General features: G+C 37.8%; 1 protein-coding gene and 1 pseudogene across 2 annotated transcripts; both read right to left on the bottom strand.

Moving 5' to 3' along the window:
* Positions 1-499: 499 nt before the first annotated feature.
* LOC147175262 (uncharacterized) lies at positions 500-4,432 on the bottom strand. The gene is made up of 2 exons (XM_086074384.1): positions 3,996-4,432; positions 500-2,885 (listed from the first exon to the last, which is right to left on the bottom strand). The coding sequence occupies exons 1-2, from the start codon at positions 4,117-4,119 to the stop codon at positions 940-942; spliced, it is 2,070 nt and encodes a 689-aa protein (XP_085930510.1). The 5' UTR covers positions 4,120-4,432; the 3' UTR covers positions 500-939.
* A 7,663-nt stretch (positions 4,433-12,095) lies between these two features.
* LOC147175263 (uncharacterized) lies at positions 12,096-14,647 on the bottom strand (annotated as a pseudogene). The gene is made up of 2 exons (XR_015094658.1): positions 14,210-14,647; positions 12,096-13,371 (listed from the first exon to the last, which is right to left on the bottom strand). The product of XR_015094658.1 is annotated as an uncharacterized LOC147175263 (transcript).
* Positions 14,648-15,230: the final 583 nt, after the last annotated feature.

The raw sequence follows: 15,230 nt of genomic DNA on the forward strand, positions 1-15,230 counted from the left end.
GGTGGGTAGTAAGTAAAGTCTGGTCGGTGCTGGATTTCACTTTCCTTTCTTTGATCCTTCCTCGGGTCTCCTGACAACCTCACGACACTAGCTGGATTCTGAAGTATTCGGTTTAGGTGAACGGTATGGGATTTTTAATAGGTTTTAGGTGAACTAATAAGTACACCCTCACACGCACATATTCACTAACATACAAAATTAAAAAATTTAAAATAAATAAAAATGCATTTAGCAGGTTTAGTTCATGTGCAGTGTTGTAAACTTGTAAACTCTTGTATTTACCACCCGGCCACATAATTATCATAATCACATAGACCTTCAGTCCATATTATGGTATGCACTGTAATACTTTTTAATGGACCGTTGTCTCCCTTCTGTTCCACTTCGTATGTCATAATTTACTAATTTTACATTTATTTTTTTAAGATTATAACGGATGGATATGCGTACTTTAAAATTGTAAAGGTGTTTACCAAAAAAGAGAAAGTTATTTCAATAATAATGGATGACATCCTTTTTAATTTTTTATTATATTTACAGAGTGAGTCATACTAGTGTAAATGTAACAAAAGAGGACAAACTATATACAATGTTTTGAGTGTTTTGGCACACACAATAATTATAAGAAATATTTACGAATACAAATAGATCACAAAATTGTAGATTTAAATCTCTGTCATTGCAATTACCTTTAATATTAAACATGGAATATGTAATATAAAAATTATATAAGGCACAATGCATATTAATGGACAATTACCGGTAAACATGCCAGATTATAGCTGTCAGATAGTTTAAATCTGCAGCCCCTTGTCAGGTTGATGTAACATTTTGAATACAAATTCAATTTAAAAATAGGGTTAAGTCAGACACATACAATACACAATACAGCTACACAGATCATTCGTTCATTCAGCGGTAGACATGATCTTTGCACCATCATTCATCTCTGCTATTCTCACCAGCACACTTGTGCCTCTTAGCTTCTGCCTTACTTGTGAATCTTTGACCACAAACGGCGCAGGTAAAAGGTTTCTCACCAGTGTGTGTTCTTGTGTGTATTTTTAATATTTCCTTGCGAGCAAAATTTTGACCACAAACTGAACAGGTAAAAGGCTTCTCTCCAGTGTGGGTTCTTGTGTGTATTTTTAAGTGTTCCTTCTGAGCAAAATTTTGACCACAAACTGAGCAGGCAAAAGGCTTCTCTCCAGTGTGTGTTCTTGTGTGTATTTTTAAACTTATCTTCTGAGCAAAATTTTGATCACAAACTGAGCAGGCAAAAGGCTTCTCTCCAGTGTGGGTTCTTGTGTGTATTTTTAAGTGTTCCTTCTGAGCAAAATTTTGACCACAAACTGAACAGGTAAAAGGCTTCTCTCCAGTGTGGGTTCTTGTGTGTATTTTTAAGATTTCCTTGTAAGCATATTTTTGACCACAAACTGAGCAAGCAAAAGGCTTCTCTCCAGTGTGGGTTAGTGTGTGTCTTTTTAAGTTTTCATTCACAGCAAATGTTTTGCCACAAACTGAGCAAGCAAAAGGCTTTTCTCCAGTGTGTGTTCTTGTATGTATTTTTAAGGTTCCCTTCTGAGCAAAATTTTGACCACAAACTGAGCAGGCAAAAGGCTTCTCTCCAGTGTGGGTTCTCATGTGGTTTGCTAAGTGTTCCCTCTTAGCAAAATTTTGACCACAAACTGAGCAGGCAAAAGGCTTCTCTCCAGTGTGTGTTCTTGTGTGTATTTTTAATATTTCCTTGCGAGCAAAATTTTGACCACAAACTGAACAGGTAAAAGGCTTCTCTCCAGTGTGGGTTCTTGTGTGTATTTTTAAGTGTTCCTTCTGAGCAAAATTTTGACCACAAACTAAACAGGTAAAAGGCTTCTCTCCAGTGTGGGTTCTTGTGTGTATTTTTAAACTTACCTTCTGAGCAAAATTTTGACCACAAACTGAGCAGGCAAAAGGCTTTTCTCCAGTGTGTGTTCTTGTGTGTATTTTTAAGTGTTCCTTCTGAGCAAAATTTTGACCACAAACTGAGCAGGCAAAAGGCTTTTCTCCAGTGTGTGTTCTTGTGTGTATTTTTAAGATTTCCATGTAAGCACATTTTTGACCACAAACTGAGCAAGCAAAAGGCTTCTCTCCAGTGTGTGTTCTTGTGTGTATTTTTAAGTGTCCTTTCTCAGCAAAATTTTTACCACAAACTGAGCAAGCAAAAGGCTTCTCTCCAGTGTGTGTTCTTGTGTGTATTTTTAAGCTTACCTTCTGAGCAAAATTTTGACCACAAACTGAGCAAGCAAAAGGCTTCTCTCCAGTGTGGGTTCTTGCGTGCATTTTTAAGGTTCCCTTCTGAGCAAATTTTTTACCACAAACCGAGCAGGCAAAAGGCTTGTCTCCAGTGTGGCTGATCATGTGTCTTCTCAATAGAGACTGGCAGCCAAAAGTTTTTCCACACTGAGAACATTTCCAACGTTTGCTGTCAGTGTGACATGTCACATCACCGTCAGACTGTTCATAGTCATCGGTTTGAGGAGAGTGTGACGTGTCTTCACCATCTGACATTCGAGCTAACAGGCTGTCTGCTTGTGATCCTCCATGACGGTCCTCGTCATCTTCTGTTGTTGTTTGTTGTGTTGAGCTGCTGCTTGGAGACTCCGCCCCTTTGTTCTCTTCATATTGACATTCATCTTCACTCTTCAAATGGACACCAGTCACGGGCAACTCTGTGAAATGCTCCTCCTCTTTAATGTATGGTGGCAGCCGCTCCTCTTTCTTTATGTTGGGAGGCTGTGGCTGCTCCTCTTCTTTAACTTGAAGAGGCTCCAAGTCCTCCTCCTCTTTCACGCCAGGGAACTCTGGCTCCTGCCGCTCAGGACAAAGATATTTTTCACTGACGTCTGCGGGACACAAGTTACACATGGTTTGGTAAAGATCGTTTATTGTGACATTATGTGTTTTATATTTAAGATTATCACATGGGCCACCTGAGTGAAAGAGTAGCAAAGCTGGCAAATGTTACGTATCTGTATTTTGTTCCAGAAATCACTCAACGTTACTCTGTAACCCCTGTAACACTGATTGTTCCGCACATAAATATAAAAAATATTTCAAGTTGTGAAATCTGGCATTTATTGACAAAAAGCTAACAAATGCATGCATCTGCATCAGCTGCACTTCCCTCTCGAGGAGTTGAAGAACTTTTAATTAATCACCTCTAGGGGGCAGCAAAGAAGAACAAATAAAGCCAGGGGAGAGAAATCAATTTAGCCAACAATAAGTGCATGTCAAACCTAAATGGGCCATTCCACCGAACAGCCCTAAATTATTTTATTTTTAATCATTGTAATGGGCTTAGTGTCAATGTGCCATTAGCATAAATATGTGTCTATATGTAATATATTAGGTAATTCTATGCTCAGAAAGAAAAACGTTTTTTGTTTTTTATTTAGTTACAAACAATGGTCCAACTAGTCACTTCTGTTTACAATACCAAATTATCTACTAGGCTTCCATCCTCCATTCTCGTTGTTGGTATGTCAACGAATCAAAAATAAAGAGTAAACCTGTTGTATTATATAATTCTTAAAACATTTACCATCAAAAATAGGAGCACCTTAACTATAGTCCCTTTTAAACAGGCATTAAACAAAACTATAATATGTAATATATTAGCTAAATCAATGCTAAGAAAAAAAAACGTTTGCTCGATTTTTTTTCAATGAAAAAAGTGTGCCGTGGCTCAAAAAAGGTTGAGAAAGAGACAACAGAAAATTACATAATCATTTTTCCTACAGCTTGTTATAATAAAAAAAAAAGAGTCTCCTCTTTATTAACTGCGGTAGTGATGTGAAAATTAAACAAGTCGTTTTAAAAATACAATTCTGATCTGAGACATGTACCAAAGCGACTTGAGAAAAACTGTAAATGTAAGGTAAAAAGTGCCCCGTCGAAGGATCCTTTCAAAATAGACATATTGTTTAAAAGTATTGATTAAATAAGTGACAAACCTGCTCTGTTCAACACAACTCGAGGCTGCTTGCAAAAAGCGTCCATCGGTTGACGTCGTCGCTCATTCTCTTCTTGTGCGCCACAAAGCTCCTCTTTGTACTTGACTTTCCTTATTGCAAACATTTTCAAACAATATTCACGACACTTTTCGGTCACATTTGACGCCTGTTGAGCCAATATGTCGATAACAAACGCGTCTCCCTTTTTCGGTGGCTAGCAAGCTAAGCTAAGCTAAGCTAAACAAGGCCGAAAGATTTTGACAAAAACTGTGTGATACGAATGTAACCAGACACAAAATTGAGCAGTTTGGCTTCAATAGAGCAGTGACGGACGCACAGTGTCGATGTGTAAGTTCGTATAGTACGAATTCAGAATGAATTATTATGAATTATCGTGAACCGCGTGTGGCTATGTAAAAGCAGCCTGGAATGGAGTATTGGTCACGTGAAATCTATTCTACGGCAACACCAGTTGGACCAATCTCCTGTCAGGGGGTGGGGCATAACTTAAATAAATATTTGAGTCTATGTTCATTTGAAGATATTTTATATTTTTTATCTTTGCATTTGGACGAATAAGAAACATGTTTAGTCCCTGTACAGTGTTGTTGTAACCTCGACATCTTCTAACAACATTTTTTATCAGTGCAGTGTATCACGTTCATTTCTCTACGTCTGGCGATGTGCTACAAAATAAGAGTGTGGAATATTTTTGAATGGAGTTATATACATAAAAAATATTGAGGGGTTTACCGGAAATATAAACTTATTTCAGTTTTAATGGTTACTAAACACTAAACAGACTGAAATACAGATATTTTGACAAATTTACGTCTACACGCATCCAATGATGTGTGATGGTGACGACCCTGAATGTTAAACTAGTGAACACTCCAAAGCAATGGAATTCTTAGATTCTCTTTTTAGTCCAGATTTTATCCAACATGTCAACTGTACCACTCATTCATATGGCAACACATTGGACCTTGTTTTTACAAAAGGTGTCAATGCTGGCCTCTCATATCCTGCAGGTCCGTCTCTGACCACTTTTGTGTTTTTTTTTAATCTTATCTTTCAATGCGCTGAGATACGCTGTGGGCCAAACCACCACTGTTTTCGTTATATAAACAACAACGTAAAGTTCCTTTTAGCTCACCCTCTGTTTGTTAACTCTTTGACTGCCAGACGTTTTCAGAAAAGGGATGCTGTGGGTGCCAGCCGATTTAAGCATTTTGACTGATCTTTCAAGGTCCACAGAAAGTTTTGTGTTTGGACTATGTAAACACACATACTACCAAATGAAAGATCGAACTCTCATCTTTCATCAGAAAATAAAGTTTGTTTCTACCTTATTCCGTTCTTCAGTAATCAACAATAGAAAATGGTTAGTTTCAACCAAATGCTCTTGTTTTGGACCAAAATACGGAGAAATCAAGCTTTTAGTGAAACAATATTATTTCATGCACTCTAGTGAATTTGACACCTTTTTTATTTTCCATGAATGATGCCACAAACATCTAAACAGTGCTTTACTTATGTAAAATACTACCACCAACAATGAAAAAGAGTTTTTGATAGCAAAATACGTTTATTTACATTCAACAGTGTAACAATTTGACAACAATTTGGCAAACTATTTACAAATGTGTGCAACTGTGGTACTATTTACAATTATGTGGATGTTTCAACGACAGTTTTTCTTTTTGTGTAACACTCCCCTGCGTGCAAGGAGACGCAACAGGATTTGCACAACAGATTAGGTTCACTGCGATTGCCCCTTCGCGTGCACTTTCTTGCCGGCCGTTTTTTCCGGGGAATAGCAAGTAGTTCCTTTTTTTCCTTTTTTCCACATAATTCATCCGATTCTCGTCGTTCCAATTTTAACAAATTTCAAATATTTAGGCCATTTTTGCTTCTATGATGCCACGGGAGTATTACTTACGCATGCGCAAGTGAAAGCAAACCCCCCTTTTAAGGTATCAATGGACTGGACGCATGATTAAGTGCGATGAGGAAAATTGTACTTACAAACCATTTGATTGGTTTCACTTCAAATATGTCAAGTTGAAGAGTGACCCAGAAGGAAAAAGGTACGGGAAGGAACACTTTCTCCAAAGTTTGCAGGACTTCAAACGTAAATAATTGATACACAGCTTTTGTGTGGTTATCAGAAATGACTGCTTGAAGAAGAGAAAAAAAGAAAAAGAAAAACATGTTGCAGTTTTCTCAGCATCACAAGAAACCTAAGCTGTATTGTGTTTAACGCACAATAACAATATATATTATTCTTGGGCCTTAAAATTGATATTAACATAAAAAAATGTAAAGTAAAAAAATAAGCTGAATTGATAATCATATCTTACTAGAAAAATCTGAGATGCAAAAAAAGTATGGCAAACCTCGGTCTGCCAAGATCACATCTCCATGGGTGATGTCCATAAATTTACAATTAGCAGTCAGATACTTATTACTCACGTGATATGAAACTAACAGTTCCGTGGTGACACGGCAATCAAATATTTGGCAGTGTTGTGAAGTTTATAGCTTGACCATGTTTGAGCTCTTGCTCTCATACTGGATGGTCTGTCAATAAATATCTCAAAGCAATCTAAGATGCATGTCCTGCCAAAATAGTTTGTCAATACCAAAGGCATAGTGGCTTGTAGCTAATATAATGCTGTAATGCTACAAATAAGATGTTCAAGGTTTCTAGGAATACCGTGGACACACCAAATCTGTAGGACAGATCAATAATGGGCTTATTAAGACAAAGTTGCATCAACGTCATAATGAGCTTTTGAAATTTGTTCAAGATCCAATTCTTGTTTTCCGATATCTCTGGTGAAATTAGGGTTAAATACAGCCCTTAAAGTATGGAAGCTAGGAAGTCCTGTGTAGTATTTCACTTTGTTGCTGTCCTCGAAATCTTCAGGATTGTTTGCCTTCATTTTCTGTATAACATTATTTGCACTTTGATTTTCTTTTCTTTTTTTTAACTTCATAAGTTCTTTTTTAAGTCTTGCATTTTCAGTCTGTACCGCCTCTCACCAGTTGGACAAATCTCGTGTCACGGGGAGAACTAAAATAGACATTTAATTTTAGGTTAATTTGGAGAATAAATAAGAAATCTTTAAACTGCATTTAGAGATATAAGATATGTTAGATGCGCCACTTACTATAATCGAGCTGTACAGTGCTAGTACGCCTAATGGCAGAGCACCTGGCCCGGATGGTTATCCGGCTATATTTTTTAAGCACTTCTGTTTAATGCTTGCTCCACTATTCTTAAGAGTAGTAACAGAAATTAAAACTAATGGTTAGATATGCCCACACATGAATACAGCAGCAATTACACTTTTATGAAAGCCAGAAAAAGACCCCACCCTTCCATCAAGTTAACTTCCGATTTCACTAATTAACACCGATAATAAAATTAGCACTAAGGTTTTCGCATCTAGACGAGAAACAGTAATCTCGACAATCATTCATAGCGACCAAACAGGCTTTATTAAAGGTCGTCACTCTACTAATAATATTAGGAGGCTCTTTAACCTTATTAGCATGTCACAGCGGCATGATAAAAAGGCAGTTATTATATCATTGGATGCAGAAAAAGCTTTCGACAAAGTTAACTGGTCCTTCCTCTTTGCTGTTTTAAATAAATTTGGCTTTGGGAAGTCAATTATTCACTGGGTGTCAGTATTATATGATTCTCCTAAAGCTACAGTTACTACTAATGGGATTATATCTAAGATTTGAACTCTACAGAGAGGCACAAGACAGGGATGCCCACTGTCCCCTTTATTATTTGCAATATTTATTGAGCCGCTTGTATTAGCTATACGCCAGGAAAGAAAGATTCAAGGAATTCACTCTGGGGTAACAGAACACAAAATTAATCTATATGCCGATGATATTTTACTTTATTTAGAACAGCCTGCTATTTCGTTAGGGGAAGTATTTAACTTATTAACTAAATTCTCAAATTTACCTGATTATACCATTAATTGGACAAAATCTACACTACTCCCTATTATAGAAAATTCATGGAACCCTGCAAGCCAGGACCCACACTACTCATTTCCTATAGGTAATTTAAAATACTTAGGCATAAAAATCTCACCTAAATTAACTGATTTAATTCATTTAAACTTTACTCCACTTCTGGATAGCATTTGAAGTGACTTGGAGCGCTGGAATAATCTTCCTATTTCTCTAATAGGACGAATAGCCACCATTAAATATTATTTACTATTTACTATTTTTTCTCAATGATTCAATTTAAACCTACGGCTAACTGGTTCCAGTTGTTGGACTCGACCGTTACAAAATTTTACTGGAATAAAAAAAAAAGCAAAGATTAGTCTATCTACTCTTTAGAAAAGTAAATCCCAAGGAGGTCGAGAGGCACCAAATTTTATGCACTACTATATAGCTAACCAGCTACAATATATCATTCTATGGGCACAACCCAACAGAGATACTAACTGTTGGCTGGAACTAGAACAGAAGGATTGTAATAACCTCAGACTTCTAGATTTACTCTTCATTACAACATCGATTGAGCGACACAATTGTTTTAAAAACCCAAGGATTTCCGCCACCCTGACTGTCTGGTGGAAGGCACTAGAAATTACAAAAGCCCAAGTGGAGCCCTGCGGGCTTTGTCCCCTATGGCATAACCGCGACTTTCAACTTAACAACCAATCGTTTTATTTAGGTGTGTGGGAGCAGAAAGGAATTACACATCTCCACCATCTTTTCTCAGATAATATGTTTATATCATATACATCCTTGCTCCCAAAGAAAAAAAATAATAATAATAATTTTTTTACATTATCTGCAAGTTAAAAGTATGATAAATAAACAAATTCCAACACTTGGGGGTATGCTCCAATCGCCATTTTTAGCTAAAGATATTACTAAGCTTTCTCCGACAACAACAAAAAACCTCTCAAAAATATATGTTACTTTCGTATACTGATAAAATGTCTTTACACATCTCGAAATGGGAGACAGACTTGTCTACAGCTCCGGAATCTGACTTTTGGATTTAAGTTTGTGAAAACGTATTTAAAATGACAAAACATACAAATTTACAACTTATCCAATATAAAATTATTCATAGAACATACATTACTCAAAATATGATGAAGAAAATGGGACTCTCAGACTCCGACATTTGTCTCCAGTGTTTACAAAACACTACAGACACTTATTTTCATGCTTTATGGTTATGCACTCCGGTTATGTATTTCTGGACTAAAGTCTTGGAAAAACTTTCCGCAATCTTGGACTGTAGGATACCTTTATCTACAAACTTGTGTTTGCTAGGTGACCTAACAACAACTGACTTACCACGTAAACAATTTCAATCTACACTTGTAGCCCTTACGATCGCAAAAAAAAAAAAAATCTTGTTAACTGGAAAAATAAACAAACTCTGAATATCGACCAATGGTCTAATCTCCTCATAAATTACATTTTAATGGAAAAAATATCTGCCTCAAATAAAAACGAAATATCAACATTTATAGAAACATGGTCTACGTATATATAATCTTTTAAGCTAAATCTGCTTACTTAATTCTGCCTGTTAGCGAGAGCCACCACATCACGATAACTTACATTGCTGTTTCTGTATTTGGCAAATTGTATAGACAGGAACCCAGTTGCTGCCAGCAGGATCCAGCAGACTAAATCAAACGACACCTTACAGTCACCAACTCCTCAAGATTCACCTCCAATGGGCACTAAGGGATAATATTCGGAATCACTGCATGCCAGTGGGTTAACTCTATAGGTGCTGTCCCCCCTGCCTGAGCGTGGGCGGCTCTGCCCTTCTGTGGGCTGCTGGCTGGCGGATGCGTCTTTGCCGTTCCCTGGGTCTCTTGGGAGGAGCTGTGTTGCGGTGCTCTCCCGGATGTCCTGGGTTTGCTCTCCGGCCTGTAGACGGGGGTTGTCCCTTGGCGCTGCCGTGGCCTGGGGGGCCCTGGGGGGTTGTGCTTGCTCTGTCCTGGCCCGGGATGACGGCTCCCCTCTTTGGTGGGGGTTTTCATGCATGCCAGATCCACCACACCAGCATCTATCGAAATTCAAACACAATCTGTTTCTTCCTCTGGTCGTTTAATCGGTGGAGGCTGATGTCTGTGGATCTCACTCTGCTTCATCTATCCTTCCTTCTTTCCTTTCCTCAGTCTCTCTCCTTTGGTCTCCCTAATTTGTTGGAATTTAGATGTTTCTTTGATCCTTCCTCGGGTCTCCTGACAACCTCACGACTCGAGCTGGATTCTGAAGTATTCGGTTTAGGTGAACGGTATGGGATTTTTATTAGGTTTTAGGTGAACTAATAAGTACACCCTCACACGCACATATTCACCAACATACAAAATTTAAAAATAAAAAATAAATAAATAATGCATTTAGCATGTTTAGTTCATGTACAGTGTTGTTGTAAACTTGTAAACTCTTGTATTTACCACCCGGCCACATAATTATCATAATCACATAGACCTTCCGTCCATATTATGGTATGCACTGTAATACTTTTTAATGGACCGTTGTCTCCCTTCTTTTCCACTTCGTATGTCATTATTTATTTATTTAATGTATTTATTTAAGATAACTATTTTACAATGTGAGTGTGAATGGTAGTTTGGTAAATGGATAGATGGATATTCCAGTTGGACAAATCTCGTGTCACGAGAAGAATAACTAAAAATATCTTCAAATAACACGTTTAATTAAACATTCAGTTGGATGTTAAAAAAAAAAATCTTCAAACTGGTGTTCCTGTACAGTGTTGTAAACTCAACATCTTCTGACAACATTGTTTATCAGTGCAGCATATCAGGTTCATCTCTCCACATCTGGTGATGTGCTACAAAATAAGAGTGTAGAAATTAAATATATTTGAATGGATATACGTACATACTTTAAAATTATTGAGGGGTTTACCAAAAAAGAGAAATTTATTTCAGTAATAATGGATGACATCCTTTATTTTTTATTATATTTACAGTTAGTCATACTTGTGTAAATGTAACAAAAAAGGACAAACTATATACAAAGCTTTGAGTGTTTTGGCACACACAATAATTATAAGAAAGTATTTACAAATACAAACAGATCACAAAATTGTAGATTTAAAATCACTGTCATTGTAATTACCTTTAATATTTGTTTTGTGGAAAACACTACTTCACCTTTATATTTTTATGCAGGATCGTGAGTGATCGGCGGTAACAATGAATACACAGAGACTGATTTACTGTGCTAGAATAATTATGCCTTTTATTCCCCGTAAACAGCAATCTACACCTGGACTGTGCCAGAATAATCGTACGTTTTATTCCCCGCAAACAGCAATCAATACACTACAACGTTAAGCAGCAACATATGATCATCATCAGCGCTTACCTTGACACTAGACCGGAGAGCCCACGGTCCGGGTAGAACGAGCTGCAAAACGGCTGGGCAATCGTACGTATTCCACAGCTGACTCTGTCCGGACCGTGTGCCGCTCTGTCTTTTATTCGTTAACAAAAAGTTGTGAGCGTGAGAAACCGGGCTGTCCAAGCCTTCTCCGAGACCCTCTCGAAAACATGTTTTGCGAAGCAGGGAAGGCTGTAGTATAAACAAGGAAGAGTTCCCAGGCTGATTCCGACCTTTGTTTACAAACTGTTGGGCACCTGGATTCGTACAACAGTTCAGGACAACAACATATCCTTATATAAGAGGTTAATGAGGACATATCAAACCATGGTTATTTTGCCTTCAATATTAAACATGGAAAATGCAATATAAAAATGATATAAGGCACAATGCATATTAATGGACAATTACCGGTAAACATGCCAGATTATAGCTGTCAGATAGTTTAAATCTGCAGCCCCTTGTCAGGTTGATGTAACATTTTGAATACAAATTCAATTTTAAAAAAAGGGTTAAGTCAGACACATACAACACAGGTACACAGATCATTCGTTCATTCAGCGGTAGACATGATCTTTGCACCATCATTCATCTCTGCTATTCTCACCAGCACACTTGTGCCTCTGAGCTTTAGCCTTACTTGGGAATCTTTGACAACAAACGGCACAGGTAAAAGGTTTCTCACCAGTGTGGGCTCTTGTGTGTATTTTTAAGTATCCCTTGTCAGCAAAATTGTGACCACAAACTGAGCAGGCAAAAGGCTTCACTCCAGTGTGGGCTGTTGTGTGTCTTGTTAAATATGCATTACGGGCAAATTTTTTACCACAAACTGAGCAAGCAAAAGGCTTCTCTCCATTGTGGGTTCTTGTGTGTATTTTTAAGTTTATTTTCTCAGCAAAATTTTGACCACAAACTGAGCAAGCAAAAGGCTTCTCTCCAGTGTGGGTTCTTGTGTGTATTTTTAAGTTTATTTTCTCAGCAAAATTTTGACCACAAACTGAGCAAGCAAAAGGCTTCTCTCCAGTGTGGGTTCTTGTGTGTCTTTTTAAGCTTCCCTTCTCAGCAAAATTCTGACCACAAACTGAGCAGGCAAAAGGCTTCACTCCAGCGTGGGCTGTTGTGTGTCTTGTTAAATATGCATTACGGGCAAATTTTTTACCACAAACTGAGCAAGCAAAAGGCTTCTCTCCATTGTGGGTTCTTGTATGTCTTTTTAAGCTTCCCCTCTCAGAAAATTTTTGACCACAAACTGAGCAGGCAAAAGGCTTCTCTCCAGTGTGGGTTCTTGTATGTCTTTTTAAGGTTCCTTTCTCAGCAAATTTTTTACCACAAACTGAGCAGGCAAAAGGCTTCTCTCCAGTGTGTGTTCTTGTGTGTATTTTTAAGCTTAACTTCTGAGCACATTTTTTACCACAAATTGAGCAGGCAAAAGGTTTGTCGCCAGTGTGGCCAATCATATGTCTTCTCAATAGAGACCGGCAGCCAAAAGTTTTTCCACACTGAGAACATTTCCAAAGTTTGCTGTCAGTGTGACATGTCACATCACCGTCAGACTGTTCATAGTCATCGGTTTGAGGAGAGTGTGACGTGTCTTCACCATCTGACATTCGAGCTAACAGGCTGTCTGCTTGTGATCCTCCACGACGGTCCTCGTCATCTTCTGTTGTTGTTTGTTGTCTTGAGCTGCTGCTTGGAGACTCCGCCCCTTTGTTCTCTTCATTTTGACATTCATCTTCACTCTTCAAATGGACACCAGTCACGGGCAACTCTGTGAAATGCTCCTCCTCTTTAATGTATGGTGGCAGCCGCTCCTCTTTCTTTATGTTGGGAGGCTGTGGCTGCTCCTCTTCTTTAACTTGAAGAGGCTCCAAGTCCTCCTCCTCTTTCACGCCAGGGAACTCTGGCTCCTGCCGCTCAGGACAAAGATATTTTACACTGACGTCTGCGGGACACAAGATACACATGGTTTGGTAAAGACCGTTTATTGTGACATTATGTGTTTTATATTTAAGATTTTCACATGGGCAACCTGAGTGAAAGAGTAGCAAAGCTGGCAAATGTTACGTATCTGTATTTTGTTCCAGAATTCACTCAACGTTACTCTGCAACGCCTGTAACACTAATTGTTCCGCACATAAATATAGGAAATATTTCAAGTTGTGAAATCTGGCATTTATTGACAAAAAGCTAACAAATGCATGCATCTGCATCAGCTGTACAACATCCTCGAGGAGTTGAAGGAACTTTTAATTATTCATCTCTAGGGGGCAGCAAAGCAGAACAAATAAAGCCTGGAGAGAGAAATAAATTTAGCCAACAGTAAGTGTATGTCAAACCTAAATGGGCCATTCCACCGAACAGCCCTAAATTATTTTATTTTTAATCATTGTGATGGGCTTAGTGTCAATGTGCCTTTAGCATAAATATTTGGCTATATGTAATATATTAGCTAATTCTATGCTAAGAAAAAAAATGTTTTACTTAGTTACAATCAATGGTCCAACGAGTCACTTCTGTTTACAATATCAAATTATCTACTAGGTTTCCACCCTCCATTCTAGTTGTTGGTATGTCAACGAATCAAAAATAAAGAATAAACCTGCTTATTTATATAATTCTTAAAACATTTACCATAAAAAATAGGAGCACCTATTCTTATCTGAGACATGTACCAAAGCGACTTGAGAAAAAATGTAAACGTAAGGTAAGAAGTGCCCGGATGAAGGATCCTTTCAAAATAGACATATTGTTGAAAAGCATTGATTAAATAAGTCACAAACCTGCTCTGTTCAACACAATTCGAGGCTGCTTGCAAAAGGCGTCCATCGGTTGACGTAATCGCTCATTCTCTTCTTGTGCGCCACAAAGCTCCTCTTTGTACTTGACTTTCCTTATTGCAAACATTTTCAAACGATATTCACGACACTTTTCGGTCACATTTGACGTCTGTTGAGCCAATATGTCGATAACAAACGCGTCTCCCTTTTTCGGTGGCTAGCAAGCTAAGCTAAGCTAAGCTAAACAAGGCCGAAAGATTTTGACAAAAACTGTGTGATACGAAAGTAAACAGACACAAAATGGAGCAGTTTGGCTTCGATAGAGTAGTGAAAGGACAAACAGTGTCGATGTGTAAGTTCGTATAGTACGAATTCAGAATGAATTATTATGAATTATAGTGAAAAGCGTGTGGCTCTGTAAAAGCAGCCTGGAATGGAGTATGGGTCACGTGAAATCTATTCTACGGCAACACCAGTTGGACCAATCTCCTGTCAGGGGGTGGGGCATAACTTAAATAAATATTTGAGTCTATGTTCATTTGAAGATATTTTATATTAATTTATCTTTGCATTTGGACGAATAAGAAACATGTTTAGTCCCTGTACAGTGTTGTTGTAAACTCGACATCTTCTAACAACATTGTTCATCAGTGCAGTGTATCACGTTCATTTCTCTACATCTGGCGATGTGCTACAAAATAAGAGTGTGGAATATTTTTGAATGGAGTTATATACATAAAAAATATTGAGGGGTTTACCGGATATATAAACTTATTTCAGTTTTAATGGTTACTAAACACTAAACAGACTGAAATACAAATATTTTTGACAAATTTACGTCTACACGCACCAATGATGTGTGATGGTGACGACCCTGAATGTTGAACTAGTGAACACTCCAAAGCAATGGAATTCTTAGATTCTCTTTTTAGTCCAGATTTTATCCAACATGTCAACTGTACCACTCATTCATATGGCAACACATTGGACCTTGTTTTTACAAAAGGTGTCAATGCTGGCCTCT

Source organism: Leptonotus elevatus, chromosome 4 (genome assembly GCF_054856555.1).
Source record: "Leptonotus elevatus isolate MCC_2025b chromosome 4, RoL_Lele_1.0, whole genome shotgun sequence".
NCBI classification, from domain to species: domain Eukaryota; kingdom Metazoa; phylum Chordata; class Actinopteri; order Syngnathiformes; family Syngnathidae; genus Leptonotus; species Leptonotus elevatus.